This window comes from Danio rerio, chromosome 17, assembly GCF_052040795.2.
Source record: "Danio rerio strain M-AB ecotype USA chromosome 17, GRCz13ab, whole genome shotgun sequence".
Classification (NCBI taxonomy): domain Eukaryota; kingdom Metazoa; phylum Chordata; class Actinopteri; order Cypriniformes; family Danionidae; genus Danio; species Danio rerio.
Genome location: NC_141037.1, coordinates 18194635 through 18211894, shown reverse-complemented (window position 1 = coordinate 18211894; position 17260 = coordinate 18194635). Strand labels below are relative to the sequence as shown.

At 36.1% G+C, this 17260-nt stretch overlaps 1 protein-coding gene and 1 long non-coding RNA gene across 30 annotated transcripts in view; both read left to right on the top strand.

Moving 5' to 3' along the window:
* Nucleotides 1-17260, top strand: part of nrxn3a (neurexin 3a) — a 546850-nt gene that overhangs the window by 447738 nt on the left and 81852 nt on the right. For all 29 annotated transcript variants that reach the window (XR_015512694.1, XM_087289302.1, XM_087289301.1 and 26 more), the window contains one exon: nucleotides 10493-10664. Coding sequence is in view for 28 of the 29 variants with exons in the window: in XM_087289302.1 (XP_087145428.1) it covers nucleotides 10493-10664 (172 nt within the window). In the remaining variant the exon portion in view is untranslated. The remainder of the gene's footprint in view (nucleotides 1-10492; nucleotides 10665-17260) is intronic.
* Nucleotides 5940-8807, top strand: LOC137488084 (uncharacterized). Its single transcript, XR_015513232.2, has 4 exons — nucleotides 5940-6081; nucleotides 6365-6515; nucleotides 7028-7123; nucleotides 7860-8807. It is a non-coding gene; the product is annotated as an uncharacterized LOC137488084 (long non-coding RNA).

Sequence of the window (17260 nt, the reverse complement as noted above, 5' to 3'; positions counted from 1 at the left end):
TTTAAAATGCTTTAATACCAGTTGGTAATGCTTTGCTCTTGTATCGTTTTGTTTCAACATTGGTCTGATATTTGAATAAACAATTTGTGAATAAATATGTCTTGTTTTTGTCTTAAAACAGGGTTGTTGCTAGATCAAAAACGGTGGCCTGAAGTTATCAAGAATTATTTATATTATTCATTAAATTTCCCATTTATTGTATTTTATTAATGTCTACCCAAACCCTAAACCCAACCATACTGTAAAAATATTTATTATTGTTTTACAGTGTTACAAAAATGATGCTAAATTGATGGCGTAACTGTAGCTGTATCCTATTTAGGCTACACAAAACAGAAACATTATTAAAATACATAAAACCATGATTTCGAAGTCGGGATTCGAACCCAAAACATCATGCTAAGCATAGAATCAATAAGCAAACCCACAGTGCTCTAAGCCATTTGAGACAGAGATAATTTGGAGACTGTCTTGTTCTGTGTTTAACTTTATTTGTTGCACGGGGCGTGCAGTAATTAAATAAGGAGACGGACAGTGAGTACCAACAACTTCCAGCTTTAATCCACAACGTGTTGCCGTATTACAGGTTAACCATCACTAGTAAACTCTTCTACTAGTCGTAAATTAGTGTCGCAAATATTCAGTGCTTACATGAATATTACATCTCCCTTTTTTTCAAAAAACAACAAAAGAAAATGACACATTGCATCACTGAAGTGTATATCTAAATTATTAAACATTACTTTAGCATAAACTTAAAGGGTGCTGGATTAAACAGAATTGCAACAGAAGGCACTTAATATAAGAACAAAGTGTCCATTTCTTTCTGACAGCCCATACCAGATTTTAGATTTCGTTCTCTCACAGGGGCAGCGATCCGCCTACACCCCAGACGAATTTCAAATTACAAATCAAGGATTTCTCTTGGTCGCACTGCTCGACCGGATCTGGTATGACATTGTATGGGCTGCACCTCTCTGACTTTTAAAGGCTGTGCTGGTATTTCAGCATGTACAGGAAACATTGGCGATGTATTGCTGTTTTGATTTTCTTCAATGTTTGTAGAACCACAAGGCTCCACAGCTTCCTCTTTTGTACAGAGAAGGTGACGTCGGTTTCTCCGATACACCTGACCATCTGAAGTGCGAACATGATAGGATCTTTCTGTGTTGGCTGGATGAACAACAACAGCAGGCTTCCAGAGGCCATGTTCCTGTATGCGAACAGGTTGTCCCATGCGAAGTTGTGACAGTTGATGCGCTGAACGATCATAATACTTTTTCTGATGCTGTTGCTGCTTTGCCCTTTTACAGCGAGCCTCTGTGACTTTGACAATTTCAGGTAGTAGCTGCTTGTTTGTGGTTGGCAGTATGGATCGCAGTCTGCGACTCATAAGGAGCTGAGCAGGTGACTTAAAGCTGTCAACAGGTGTATTCCTATACTCTAACAAACTGAGATAGGGATCTTTCCCGTCCATCATGGCTTTTGTCAACATCGATTTTGTGATCTGCACAGTCTTCTCAGCCAAACCGTTGCTCTGGGGGTAATAGGGGCTAGTGGTGGTATGTGTGAAACCCCATGTCTTTGCAAAGTCTTCGAACTCCTTGCTTCGATATTGTGGACCATTGTCGGAGACAAATTTCTCTGGGATACCATGTCTCGCGAAGATCACTTTCAGTTTGCTGATTACAGTGGCGGTCGTTGTGTTGGTGAGTTTGTCCACTTCAAAGAACCGGCTGTAGTAGTCTACTGTAATCATGTATTCTTCATGATTCCATGTGAAAAGATCTGAAGCTACGACTTGCCATGGTCTGGTTGGTATTTCATGAGAAATCATGGGCTCCTTAGTGTTTGAACGACGTTGCTCCAGGCAAGTATCGCACGTTTCGACCATGTGCTCTATTTGCTTACACATTCCTGGCCAAAATAACACATCTCGTGCTCTTTGCTTTGACTTTTCGACACCCATGTGACCAACATGAATACGTGTGAGCATTTCTTGTCTGAGTGAGGTTGGTATGACTATTTTCTCACCTTTGAGAATGATTCCATTAGTCAATGAGAGTTCGTCTCGGAAGTTCCAGAAATCACTGACCTCTGCCGGGCACTTCTTCCTCTCTCCAGGCCATCCATTCAGAATCACTTGCTGCAGCCGAATGAGCTGGCTGTCTGATTCAGTCTCAACACGGATCTGTTGCAGTTTTGTGTCGCTGACTGGTAAGCTTTTATATACCATGTGAACTTGCATGTCCATTCCTTCACTGAGATTGTCGTGCTCTGTCTCTATGGATTTTCTAGAGAGGGTGTCTGCCACTGGAATCTCCTTTCCAGGTCGGTGTATGATGGTGATGTCATATTTCTGGAGCTGTAGAATCATTCTTTGGAGTCGCGGCGGAGCTGCAGCCAGAGGTTTTTTCATCACTGATTCAAGCGGCTTGTGATCAGACTCTACTATGACTTCACGGCCATAAACATACTGATGAAAACGCTTGCAGCCAAATAGGACCGCATATAGCTCCTTTTCTATTTGAGCGTAGCTCACTTCACATTCAGTCAGTGACCTTGATGCATAGCTGAGCGGCTTTCCGTCCTGAAGTAGAACTGCTCCAAGGCCATACTTTGATGCGTCCACTTGAAGGTGCAGTTTTTTCTGCGGGTCATAATATGCTAGAACTGGTCCAGGTTCCTTAGTTATGAGGTCTTTCATTTTTTTGAATGCATCATCATGCTGAGAATCCCATATGAACTCGCTGGACTGTTTAAGCAGTTGACGAAGTGGTGCATTGATGTCCGATAAACAGGGAGCAAACTTCGACAAGTAATTTATCATGCCCAGGACTGTTTCGAGCTCTGCTTTGCTCTTTGGTGGCTCCATGTTTTTGATCGCTGAGACCTTTTCGGGGTCCGGCTTGATTCCTTCAGCAGATAAGCAGTGACCAAAGTAGCGAACCTCGGTAGCACTCACGATGCTTTTCTCAGGGTTGAGTTTTACACCTTTCTCACGAGACCTTTGCAACATCGCATGCAAGTTGTCGTCATGCTCCTTTTTGGTTTGTCCGTACACCAGGATATCGTCAACGATTGCAACAACACCCCTTAAACCTTCGTACGTCTCATCAATTTTGCGTTGAAATTCATCCTGTGCGGAAATGATGCCAAATGGGAGACGTCGAAATCTGTACCTTCCAAATGGAGTGTTAAATGTCGTGAGCTTGGATGACTCCTCTGTCAGTTTGATTGCCCAGTACCCTGAACGGGCATCCAACACACTAAAGTATTTTGCACCCATTAATTTGGGTGTGATGTCTTCAATCGTCGGTAAAGGGTAGTGAGGACGTTTGATCGCTTTGTTGAGGTCACGGGGGTCTAAGCATATTCTAAATTTGCGGGTTCGTGGTTTTTCCACAACTACGAGTGCATTTACCCAGTCAGTGGGCTCTGTTACCCTTATTATGACCCCTTGTCTCTCCATATTTTGCAGCTCTTCTTTCAGTCTGCCACATAGGGCCAGAGGTACCCTTCTTGGGGGATACACGACTGGAGTTGCATCGGATTTCAGATGGATTGTGCATTCCCCTGGGAATAATCCAATGCCATCAAATACATCAGCATATTCCTCCATAATGCATTTGTCCTCTTTTAATGCATTTACTGAGAGCACTAGCTTTATTAAGTCCAGGTCGAGGCATGCTTTTAGACCTAACACGGGCGGTGCTTGTGTGTTAACTATGTAAAAGTTCATTAGTGTTTCTCTGTCCTTATATCTGCATGGCAGTGCACATGTCCCTTTTACTGTGAGCACTTGACCACCATATCCAGTGAGACTGTGTTTAGTCGGTGAGAGTTTGCACTGAGCTTTAATTTTATCAAATGTGTGCAGTGGAATGACATTTACCTGCGCTCCAGTGTCCAACTTGAAACTAACTTCAGTTTCCTCTACCCCTAGTAGTATGTCTGCAAATGCTTGTTCCATGTCACCTGGTTTTTGTGAGACTGAATCCACGAAAAACTCTGCAGGTGGGTCTTCTTCACAATGTGAAACCTCTCTGCTCACTGCATACATGTTCTTTTTGCAAACAGAACGACATACTTTGGCGAAATGGTTACGTTTTCCACATTTGCCACACTGTTTACCTTTAGCAGGGCATTTCTCTGATGGACCGTGAGCCTGGTTGCCACAGTAACCGCAACTTCTGCCGCGCTCCGTGACGTCATTGCTGCTGCGATGTGAAGCTTTCACTTCAGCTTTCTTTGCTCTCTTCTGTGACTCTCTCTGTGCTGTGACAGCGTGCAGCACTTGATCGCGGGGATTGTATGAGCTGTTTGCGAACGTTTTGAGCTGAGCTTGTGCAACTTCGTGTGATCTGGCTATGTCCATAGCCTTGTCTAGCGTTAACTCCGAACCAACGCTGAGCAGCTTCTCTCGCACTCGAGGAGAGTGAATGCCAAACACGATGCGATCTCTGACCATTTCCTCACTGTCTGCATAAGCACAGTCTTTCACTAATAGTCTTAGCTCGGTTACAAATTGCTCAAAACTTTCATTTGCTCCTTGTATTCGCTCATGAAATTTATATCTGGCGAAGATTATGTTCGTTTTGGGCATCACATATGCTTCATACTTGTCGTAGTATGTTTGCAGTACCTTTGCTTCGTCTGCCGTCAGCGCCCAGGTGTTGAATATATCTCTTCCTTTTTCTCCTATCCATAGGAGCAAATAGCTGCACTTTTCGTCTTCTCCCCTTTTTTTCAGTGGACCTGCGAACATGAGCTCTGCATGCTGTCTGAATTTCCTCCATGCGTCGGGTAAATTAGACGATTCCCAGTTCATGTGCGGCGATGGTACTCCTGCTAAATCCATTTTTTAAATTTACTTTTCTTCTGACACCATGTCTTGTTCTGTGTTTAACTTTATTTGTTGCACGGGGCGTGCAGTAATTAAATAAGGAGACGGACAGTGAGTACCAACAACTTCCAGCTTTAATCCACAACGTGTTGCCGTATTACAGGTTAACCATCACTAGTAAACTCTTCTACTAGTCGTAAATTAGTGTCGCAAATATTCAGTGCTTACATGAATATTACAGAGACCTTGGCAGTCAAATTAGGATTCACCAGGTCTCGAAACGTTTCTAAGCTGATCGATGCTTTGAATCGCTTTAGTCACGTGACTAGGTGTTTCGAAACACTTTAGTCACGTGACTTGGGTGCTTCGGATCATGCTTCGGTGCAGTGATTCGAAACACTTGCGCTTCGGGATCTCGACACTGTGTCAAAACATCAGTTTCACGTCAGCCATCCCTAGCTAAGAGCAGGCCAACGACGTTTCTGCTAAATCATAGGTATGTATGTCTTTTTTTGTTGTCATCTAACGTTATATTATTTGATATGTTGGCTTTGATGTGCGCGTGTATCCTAATACGGAACTATTTGTTATAATTTAGCCGTGAGTTACTTGTTTCGTGCACTTGGTTTTGGCTATTTACATCAATAAAAGTTTAGAGTGAATGTATTTGAAACAAATAGCGATTTCAATCGAGTCACTTGCTTTAATAACTCACGATTAATACAATGAGTATCATATAACATACCAGATCAGGTATCCAAGTCAAATATAACATTATGTCCTGTTTATCTAGATTGCTGTCAGCATTGCGCACATCATAACCTTTTTTCCCTTCGAACCAGAGCCAGTGGAACAAACGGTGACGTGTTTAACTGTGTAATTTGTGTGAAAATCGTGTGATTTTCATGTAATTCATTGCTTGATTTGTTAGCTCGACTAAATGTCTATCATATTCAGACCAACTTGCTTTAACAGTCAGCTAGCTTTTATTTACATAAAAAATATAAAGGGCTAAATATATATTTTTCTTTCTTTTTGCTCAAAAGGACTGAAATATTGACAATGACATAATTCAATGCAAGATTTCCTTGAGGAGGTGAGACTTGTTATCATCAGTGAAATTTGACGGTCATTCACCAGCAGATGCAAGAAACCTTTTCTCTTTGCCCAAAAGAAGTTGTTGAGATTTAGCCAGGAAGAAATTAGAGAGAGATAACCTGGACTTTAAGGAAGAGGTAAGTCACTATATTGCAATTGCTTTGGTTTCATTCAAGGTAGTAATGATAATGCTAAAAATAACAAACAACATTATTATTATAGGTAATTCAAAATACATCTGTATTCAGCATTTGAACATTTAAATATTTACATTTACATATATATATATATATATATATATATATATATATATATATATATATATATATATATATATATATATATATATATATATATATATATATATATATATATATTATGTGTAAAAATTAATATGTATGTTTTTTTTGTATATTGTAGATCTGCACAGAGTTTTCTCAGATCTGTAATGTAGATCTCCTGAGACAGTTAATCGAGTGACTTGATAAATATACAGCACCTCTCCTGAAACTCTACAGAAAAGAAGGGATTCAATGGGTCCAGAGATGGATACAACAAGATGGATGAGCAGGTACTCATTAAGATTTTTTTTTTCTTATACACCCGTCTGATGTTTTTAACATGTGCAACATATTTTGTCCTGTTAAGAATTTCATGCTCAGGTAATACAGTCTAATAAAACGTAATTGCAACAATTTAATTGTCCAGCCCTTTTGCATTAATTTTAATTGTGTCAAGTTGTGTTTTGATTGTGAGATGGAAGTAAGATAAATAACAGATGTTTCACTTGTTTTGAGTGACCATTTCAAATGAATACATTCAAAGAGGAAAATAGAAAATAATAGCTGTAGTTTTTAACTCAAAGTAATTGTCACATGAAACTAAACATTTTTCTAAATTTGCCAACACAACCATTATCAAATTCCATTGTATGGAAACCACAAAATTCTTTTTTAAAAATAAAGCCATGTGTTTTTTCAACAGCATGAATAAAATACTATGCTCATTTAAATGTACTAAGTACATTTTTACTTACAAAACAATAAGATTGTAAAACACCCTTTGTAAATGACTTTCCTTTAGGTCACTGATATTGTCACCGATCGAGAAAGAGCAGCTCTTGAGGGATTGCCAATTTTTCTTCGTAAAAATTCTGCTTGCTTTCTCAAGATATGTCTGGTAAGTTACCCATTTTCATACCCTATTCTACATTTATTAGTCTGCTTGGTAACACTTTTAATAGCTGCACGCTATAAATAATTTATTTAGTATTAGCGAATAGTTAATTTATTTTCTGTTAAGCATAACTCTACATGAAGTGCTCAATGATTGTATTTTTTTTAACTTTAATGATTCATTTGTATTACTAATTTAAGTATTGCATTATTTACAAACCAGTTATTTAAGAATAGTTGGTGTTTTTAAGATCATTCAGAATGCTTAAGTACACGATTAATAAACTATTCAAATTAACATTTAAATATCCTAATATTAAGGTATGTAATAATAGTTACTTTGTATGTTAGTATATGCTTTATGAGCTTAACTTCATCCAGTTGTGACCTAATCTAAAGTGAGGACTATTTATGCTTTATAAATCCCTTATGAATGACAATTAAAGGCTCAGTTATATTCTAAACAGGACAATAAACAACTTTCACAATTGAAACTGTATCAAATAAAAGTAAATCTTTGCAATTTTATGTAAAATAAAAGTTTAAAAAATTGCTAAATATTAAAAAGTTGTCAATATATTGTTCAATTATTATATATTATAGACTATTCAAAGTGTTACTGTTTGTATGTACGAAAGTATTACATGTTTTTATTTTCTTTGCATAATAGTAATAACATTAATAAGTAGTAATTAATATTACACATCAATTAATTTTCCCATTACTTAATCTCCTATAAGGACACGGACCCTGAAGACCACAGCACCAGAGATTAAAGGATTGGAATCTTCACTGTGGTGGAAGATGATAATGGCACTTCTGCATCCCTGCAATATGTGATGAACCTCGCTAAAATCTTGGAGGAGGCCATAGTACTTCAGGATATCACACATCTGCCTGCAGCCTTCGCTTACTTGTTCAGCCTCTTGTATAGACTGAATATGGAACACCCAAAATAACTCAAATATACTTTTTAAGTGATTCAGCATGTTTTATGGAGGTTGGTGGCACATGATCTGCGAGAGTTCAGTTCATTCATTCATTCATTTTCTTTTCGGCTTAGTCCCTTTATTAATCTGGGGTCGCCACAGCGCAATGAACTTGTTTTACGCAGCGTATGCCCTTCCGGCTGCAACCCATCTCTGGAAAACATCCATACACACTCATTCACACATACACTACGGACAATTTTAGCCTACCCAATTCACCTGTGCCACACGTCTTTGGACTGTGGGGGAAACCGGAGAACCCAAAGGAAACCCACGTGAACGCAGGGAGAACATTCAAACTCCACACAGTAACGGCAACTGACCCGTGACCACTTCCTAATGTGCCACTGTTTCAATGTTTTCAGGTCTGTTTTTGGACTTTATGTACTTTGTTGACAAAAGTGCAGTACACTTTAAAGACTGTATGAATGGAGTGGCTTTTAGGGTTTACTCTGATTAGATGATTGTATATTCACCTGGTTTGAGTGTTTAGACACACTAATAGCTTGGTTTTAGTAAGGTTGCCAGTTATTTTATGTTGAGGCAGTGTACAATCTTTTCAAATCTGGAAACATTCAGTACTAGTTGTGTACAAACTAGCCCAATGCTGAACACGGCTAATGTCAAATGCTGATTTTGTATGCAAATGTTTTGGATTGTGATTTGAACACAGTTAAAAATAAAAAAAAGTGAATTGACTATTCTTGTGTATTTAATTTGAATCCTAAAAATTAATAGTAAATGCATAATGAATCAGTTTGTTTTATTTTGTTCAGTAAGCTAAAAAAATCTTGTTGGGTAAACATAATCATTTTTGTTCAGTAAACAAAAGATCTTGTTGAATAAACGTGAAAATTTTTGTTCAGCAAACAAAAGATCTTGTTGAGTAAACATGATAATATTTGTTCAGCAAACAAAAATATCTTGTTGGGTGAACATGACATTTTTTGTTCAGCAAACAAAAATATCCTGTTGGTTGAACATGATATTTTTTGTTCAGCAAACAAAAATATCTTGTTGGGTGAACATGACATTTTTTGTTCAGCAAACAAAAATATCCTGTTGGTTGAACATGATATTTTTGTTCAGCAAACAAAAATATCCTGTTGGTTGAACATGATATTTTTTGTTCAGCAAACAAAAATGTCTTGTTGGGTTAACATGATATTTTTTGTTCAGCAAACAAAAATGTCTTGTTGAATGAACATGATATTTTTTGTTCAGCAAACAAAAATGTCTTGTTGAATGAACATGATATTTTTTGTTCAGCAAACAAAAATATCCTGTTGGTTGAACATGATATTTTTGTTCAGCAAACAAAAATATCCTGTTGGTTGAACATGATATTTTTTGTTCAGCAAACAAAAATGTCTTGTTGGGTTAACATGATATTTTTTGTTCAGCAAACAAAAATGTCTTGTTGAATGAACATGATATTTTTTGTTCAGCAAACAAAAATATCCTGTTGGTTGAACATGATATTTTTTGTTCAGCAAACAAAAATATCTTGTTGGGTGAACATGATACTTTTTGTTCAGAGAACTAAAGAATTCAACAAAATATTTTGAGTTCACTGGTCTTCAAACCCTGTTTGTTGAGTTAACTCAAAAAGCTATGTGTGATAGGTTGCCTAATTATTTTAAGTTTACTCAACTTTTTTTTTTTACAGTGCAGTGCATAGTGTAAAGTGTGCCATTTGGAAGCAGATAAAGAGATACTGTTATCATTATTTTAATGGTTAGATTTTATATTTTGGTTGGCATTTTCATTGTTGTGTTGTTTTGTCATTAGTGCTATTATTAATATTATAGATCACAGGTGTCAAGCTCAGTTCTGGGAGGGCCGCAGATTTGCACAATTTTGTTTTAACCCTAATTAAACACAGCTGATCAAACTAATTGAGTGATTCAGGTTTGTTGAAAACTACAGGTAAGTGTGTTGAGGCAGGGTTGATACTAAAATTTGCAGGGCTGCAAATATTCTCCAGGAAATGAGTTTGACACCCCTGTTATAGATAGATTTATATTAATTTAAAATCAACCTAATTCTATTTTATTAGGTGTAAATTTACATTTTAATACATTTTCCTCCACTGTAAATTAGACTTTATTAGTATGAGTTTTTACTCCCAAAACATTTAGATCTAAACCCTGCATCTAGCTTTTGCAAATAAAATAGGAGAACTTAACATTCACCATTATTTTCTGCAATCTTTTTAGTGTTTCACCATTAAAAACGATGCCAAATTACAGCCTATTACAGCAAAAATACACACATTTCATCTCAATGCCAAAACCCCCGCAGTTTACCCAAATCAATGTGTGTTTGTTTTTAATGCTTTAGATATGGACAAAACTGATTTTTTTCCCTCTCATTTATTTCAGGAGCAAGGCAAAATTGGAGTCACATTCAACATTGGGACGGCTGATATCACTGTTCAGGAGAGCAGCACCGCGGTAAATGACGGCAAGTACCATGTAGTTCGCTTCACCAGAAATGGGGGCAATGCTACACTTCAGGTGGACAACTGGGCCATCAATGAGCACTTCCCCTCAGGTAAGACCTCTCACCCGCCGCTTCAACCTTTGGCTTCTGACTTCAAGAAGATGTATGGACAGTGCACAGAACTGGACAGCAACTGCTTTCGAGCCATTTCTAAAGTCACTTTTGTGTCCCTAGTGACTGTGCAGATTACTTTACTTTACTCCAGGTACATCCTGTGTGTGCCTCGCTCACAACAAATAGCAGCAAACAACACAATTATAGACTCTTTATAGACTCTTTTTTTTCCCCCAGATAATTTTTTATGGCTGCAAAATTATTTTTTGACAAACTATTAGGTGGGGTTTTCTGGAAACTAATAGATGAATTGAAAAATACAAAATATATGAAGCTGGGAAAATTCCTATTAGCAAATACACTGATGGATTTACACTACTGGTCAAAATTGTGGTAAGATTTACCTTTTATTTACCTATTATACCCCTATTTACCTGATTTACCTATTTACCCGATTTACCTATACCTATTAAGATTTACCTATTAGATCTATTATGGCCCTTTTTACAAGATGTACTGTAAATTAAGTCTCAGATTTCTATGAGTGTGTATGTGAAGTTTCACCTTAAAACACCCCAGAAATTTTTTTTTATATCTCTTTATATATCTGTGAAACTGACCCTTTTAGCTTTAATTGATCCAAATTGTGGCATTTTTGTGACTGTCACTTTAAATTCACATGAGATTGTGCTCCCAGCCCTCTTTTGGAAATTATCTTTAACAGGTACGGTGCTAAAGCTCTAATGGCAGGTGGCAGCTTCTTACTCAGGGCTGTTAATGCTAATGAGAAACAGATCAGCACTAATGGGCGGGGCTAATGACAGGGCTAATGAAAGGGAGAATGTCAATCAAAGTGTTTCTGCAGACTGTTTTTATGAAGTGTGATTATAAAAAAAAAAGTTAAATAATTATAACTAATTAATACAAATGAAACAAAAAAAATTATTATAAATTTTTATCATAATAGGCTGGCTATATTCATACGCTGTTGCCACACGTCAGGGCTTAAACCCTCTATAAAAGTGATTTTTGCATAATAGATCCTATTTAAAAAATATATATTTTATTATTACATTGTATTATGCTCATCACGGCTGCATTTATTTGTTTAAAGTTGTATAAGACACATACAATAATATTATACTATAATATTAATATCGTAATATTGATATAATAATAATCATAATCATAATCATACGAACATAATTATATACTGAAATTAATTGAAAATTACATTTGTTTTTAATTTTTTTAACTGTACTTGATATTTATTGATATGTATAAAACGGCAAAGCTAAATATCAGGGTGTCTGTGAGAGTCTTAAAGTCTTAAAATGACTTCAATTTCAAAAATACAATCTTAGGTCATAAAAAATCTTAAATTCACAAAAAAATTGCCTTATAGTCTTAAATCATTTTAAATGGGTCTTAATTTTTCTTTGTTCATACCTTTCACAGTACTGGGTTGCGGCTGGCAGGGCATCTGCGATGTAAAACATATGCTGGAATAGCTGGCGGTTCATTCCGCTGTGGCAACCTCTGAAGTCAGGGACTAAGCTGAAGGAAAATGAATGTAAAGCTACCCAGTCAAGCCAACACACATCCAATTACTAACAATACATTGCAATAATTTTTTAAGCCAAATTATATTCATAACTAATATCATAACAGTCTTTTGTGCATCTATTTAGTTTTTAAAGAGTTTTTGTATACAGCTAGGGTCTGCTTATTTTGACAGATTGTTTAAAATATATAAGAAATATAAAAAAATAAGAAATAACTCATTAGAGTTATTTTTTTGATGGGGCAAGTACATATTTTTTTCTGCTTGGCCATTAAAAAATCCTTAGAGTTTAGTCCTATATAAGTCTGAATTTTCATTCTTCGTGGTCTTAAATTTGACTTGGTGAATCATGCAGAAACCCTGAATACATGTTACAGTACAAGATCTTTTAGAAATAATTTTAACATGCTGCTTTGCTGCTCAATAAATATCTATTGTATTCATCTAATTTATTATCGCCTATAAATAATGAAAACACTATGCTTAACAGCTGCTTAATATTTTTGAGGTATATTTTGTTATTTTCTGATGAATAGAAAGTAAATAACCAGCATTTATTTAGAACAGAATCTTTTGTTAATTATAAATTGCTGCACTATGGATAGTGTATTATTAAAAATGTCACACTGAAAAATCCACAGCTGAAAAAAGATACATTTGAAACTTTTAAATCAATCCAGCCTCGATGAACATAAGATATAACATTTCTTAAAAAAATAATTAAATTAAATTAAATTTTTTACAGACCCCAAAATCTAAAAAGTTGCTCTACTTAAAAAATATTCTCGTTTGCTGTGATCGTACCACATCTTAACAAATTTTCTCATTCACTCCCTAAAAACTGTATGACGTACTTTTATGCCATAAAACCCAGTTCCTTCCTTCTCAGTTGTGCTCTTAACAAAAAGCACTTCTTTCCATTTTGCATTTTTTATACTATTTTATTCTATTACATCTCGTCTCAGTTAATAATGTCTACTTCCAACAAAGCAAAGGAGAAAAATCATGTTCTAGCCAGTTCCTCTATCCTCCCATTTTGTTCCACTTTAGTGTGATTGGATAAATTGGGGAAGGTTGAGACGTCTAAAACCTCCAAGGTTGCCATGACTTTATATATAAAATTCAAGGTTAGTACAAGATCGGGGAATGGGACACATTTACAGTGAATTACTTTGACACATAAGTTACCATAGATCTTTCCTATAATGCAGGTTCATCAGTTTTATAGTAGTGTTAATGAAAGATTAGACTACGCAAACTCCCATCACTTGTAAGCTCACAAGTGCTTTATTGCTTCCACCTGGTATTAACATGCATTAAAATGTGTCTCTTATGTCCACTTGTGTTTCGATTTGTCGAAACCTTTTCCTCTTATGTTATTACACTCTACATCACTTTAATAGAAACCCCTCGGTGCATCATGCAAGACTATTCGGTGAACAAACCCATGCAACATAGCTCACAAATCAGCAGGAAAGCAAGCTAATGAGAAGGATGTTGATGCAACTGCAATTTGCGTAATTTAATAGAGAAGTACAATTCTACAATTTAATAGAGAAGAATGGATACCTTGTTTTGGTCTCTTTCCCCATGCAATCACAGTAGGTAGAGAGTAGATGCTCTTTTGTGGCTGTTTGAATGCATTCATGAAGGTTTACGCTACGAAAGGAATCCAGATGAAATGTGTTTTGTTTATTTGGTGAAACAAAAATGAAAAAGTAACTGCTGGCGTTCAGGCTAAAATGTAATGTGGCATGCATTAAAATATACTTCTGATGTTTTGAGATTTGTTATATGCAATATTACTATGCTATGTTAAATTTACAGTCATTCTTGCCATTTGTATTTAAGAGCTCCTTGACCATGGTAAACAAGATAATGCTGTAGATAACGCTGTCTTGGTGATAATTAGGTCAGCAGAAATTGAAAAAATACAAGAGAGTGCAACAGTGGGCAGCCATGGCCTATTGGTTAGAGAGTTGGAACTGTGATTCGAAAGTCTCTAAAGTTGATGATGGTGGGAATATTCATCTCAATTCAACAGCTAAAGTGATTCTCTTAAGCGAGGCTGCAAACCTGCAACTGCTCCTCAGGTGTCTTCATGGCTTTAAGTCGCTTTGGATGAAAGTGTTTGCTAAATGCATCAAATTTAATGTAAACTGTAGTTACGTCAGGAGTAAATGCAAAAGCACAAGAGAGTGCAACAGATTCACTTATTATGCCACTACTTACTGCACAACTAAACTATTAGACACACGATTAATATTATTATTATTACTATTATTATTATTATTATTATTATTATTATTATTATTATTATTATTATTATTACTACTACTATTATTATTGTTACTCAGTCACAAGATGGCGTTAAAAAGTATGTATAAATGTATCCACTAACCATCAAGATGATTCACAGTACCCAGATGAGCCTGTTGTTATTAGTTTTACAGGTTATTATCAGGGAATAACATACCTTGGATTTTTGTTTTTCCAAGTATTCCAGAGAGCTGTGCAATAATTCAATTTAATAGTAACAGTTAAAGTCAGAATTATTAGCCCCCCTTTTATTTATTTATTTTTATTTATTTATTTTTTTTTTTTCTCAAATGATGCAAGGACATTTTCACAGTATGTCTGATAACATTTTTCCTTTTGAGAAAGTCTTATTTGTAAAATCAAAGCAGTTTTTATTTTTTTTAAAAACCCTTTAAGGTTAATATTATTAGCCCCTTTAAGCTATATTTTTTTTTCGATAGTCTACAGAACAAACCATCATCATACAATAACTTGCCTAATTATCCTAACCTGCCTAGTTAACCCAGTTAACCTTGTTAAGCCTTTAAATGTCACTTTAAGCTGTATAAAAGTGTCTTAAAAAATATCTAGTCAAATGATATTCACTGTAATCATGGCAAAGATAAAGTAAGTCAGGTGGTTTAATAATTCTGACTTCAATTGTATTTAACAGCGTAATCCCTGCAGAGAAACTGCATTACCCATGATTCTGAAAAGACATTTCGCCAATCAGAGAGTTGCAGCAAGTTGCTGTCTGATAAAGGATCCGTTATTTTTAACGATTGCTTAAATTCAGATATTAGCTACTGGGTTTGACGGTTTTACCCGTACCATTTTTATTTAATTTAATTCCCCATTCATTTAATTCTCACTACAGCTTGTAAGCTTAATGTTTTTTCCCATGATGCAGTTCTTTAACAAAGATTAGTATTATTTTTCTTTTAATACATACTGGTGACAGACAATTAGTAGCCCTCTTGCACAATTAATTCCCAAGTGATGTTTAACAAAGAGAACGAGCACATTTCTAAAAATAATAGATTTAATGGCTAATTTCTAAAAGTAATTGATTTTGTCTTTCCCATGATGACAATACATCATATTTTACCAGGTATTTTGGAAGATTCTTATATTCAGCTTACTTTGCAATACAAAAATCTCAATGAGGCTAATAAGGCAAGACATTGGTTGACAATTGTTTGCTCTGTAGCCAATCAAAATAATAATCTCTCAAGGTGGCTAATAATACTGACAGATTATCAAACAATTTAAAACTGCTTCATTCCAGCCAAACTAAAAGTAATAAGCCTTCAAAAAATGCATTCAATCCTAAAATATAAAACTTCCTTGCTCTTGAATATTTGAAAATTTATAAAAATTTCACAAGAGGGCTAATCATTTGGACTTCAACTCTTCAACTGTATATTGTGAAAATTTAGGATAAAAGTCCAAAACTAACGCCAATTTTTGGTAGCATTTATTAATGAGTATTATCTAATGAACATTCATGTTGAGATGATTATTCCTATATATTTTATACTGTTTCAAAAAGCATGTTTACTACTCAACTAGTAACATATTTTCCTTGTTCAATTAAATCAGCATGTCCATATTTTCATTTTCTGTTCAAACATCTAAGGGCATCAGTTTGTGTTGCTGTCGGCACTGAATAAACCCATTTTATGTGGCCAACTCGACTAATGCACCCATTTATCAGTCTGCCATTTGTGCGAATGATATTAAGCATGAAAAATACATGCAGCAGCGGCGCGTCGCCTTTCTGTTCATATGGTCACATTATGCAGAAGTCACAGCCTGCCCGTTTTAGGTCTAAAGTTTCATTTCTGCCAACATGGGCATTTGCAGTAGACTCGTACAGGGAAAATACATCACTGAGATTTATAGGTGGCACACTGGTATAACACTTCTATATAAATGTCAGCAGAATTTACTTTCTCTGCCAAAAGTTTCAAACATGATAATAAAATATTTATATATTCAGATGGCCACCTGCGAATAGAATATGATTACGCTGGAAGACAGATGTCCCCTCATGGCAGGCTGCTCTTTGCTTTGGAGCCCATTTCCACTCAATGTTTGATTTCTCAATTCGATCGTTGATGAATCGATCGAGTGATATTGTGAGGTTTTTGGGGCGCTGCCATGCTATGCTTTATTTAATTTACAAGCTAAATGAAGCGGGTTCTTAAAGACCTGTGGAGAGCACTGAACCGAGGTGAACATCTGTGCTTTATTTTCTTAATGCGTCAGAGAGCTAATGCCTAATAGTTGCGCCAGAGCTCTGCTTTTCGCCAAGTTATTATACCATACCTTGCTGCGCTAAGCACATACAAATAGCAAGGGCAAGTTAGCTCATTGCGTCTTTCAAGCACACAGCCTGTTTATCTCCCACGGGGCCCGGGAGGTCAAGCAGAGATGTCTACAGGGCCACAAGCACGGTCACCCAAAGCTTATGACTGTCATTACAACGTAACCTGAGGCCATGTGCAGAATGCTCAGACAACTTTACGGCAGCCGTCGTTTGGAGAATAAATTGTGCTGTGCTTGTCTGTATTCACCTTACTTGTTTGGAGATACCGAGCCAAGTGCCGCCGCATGTACTAATACAATTTGCACAGCCTCCAGTAACGGCTAACAAATACGAGTAAGCATAAGATGTTCTCGGCTAGTATTACTCACTAGCTGGAAGTAGGCTGGATTTGCCAGGATT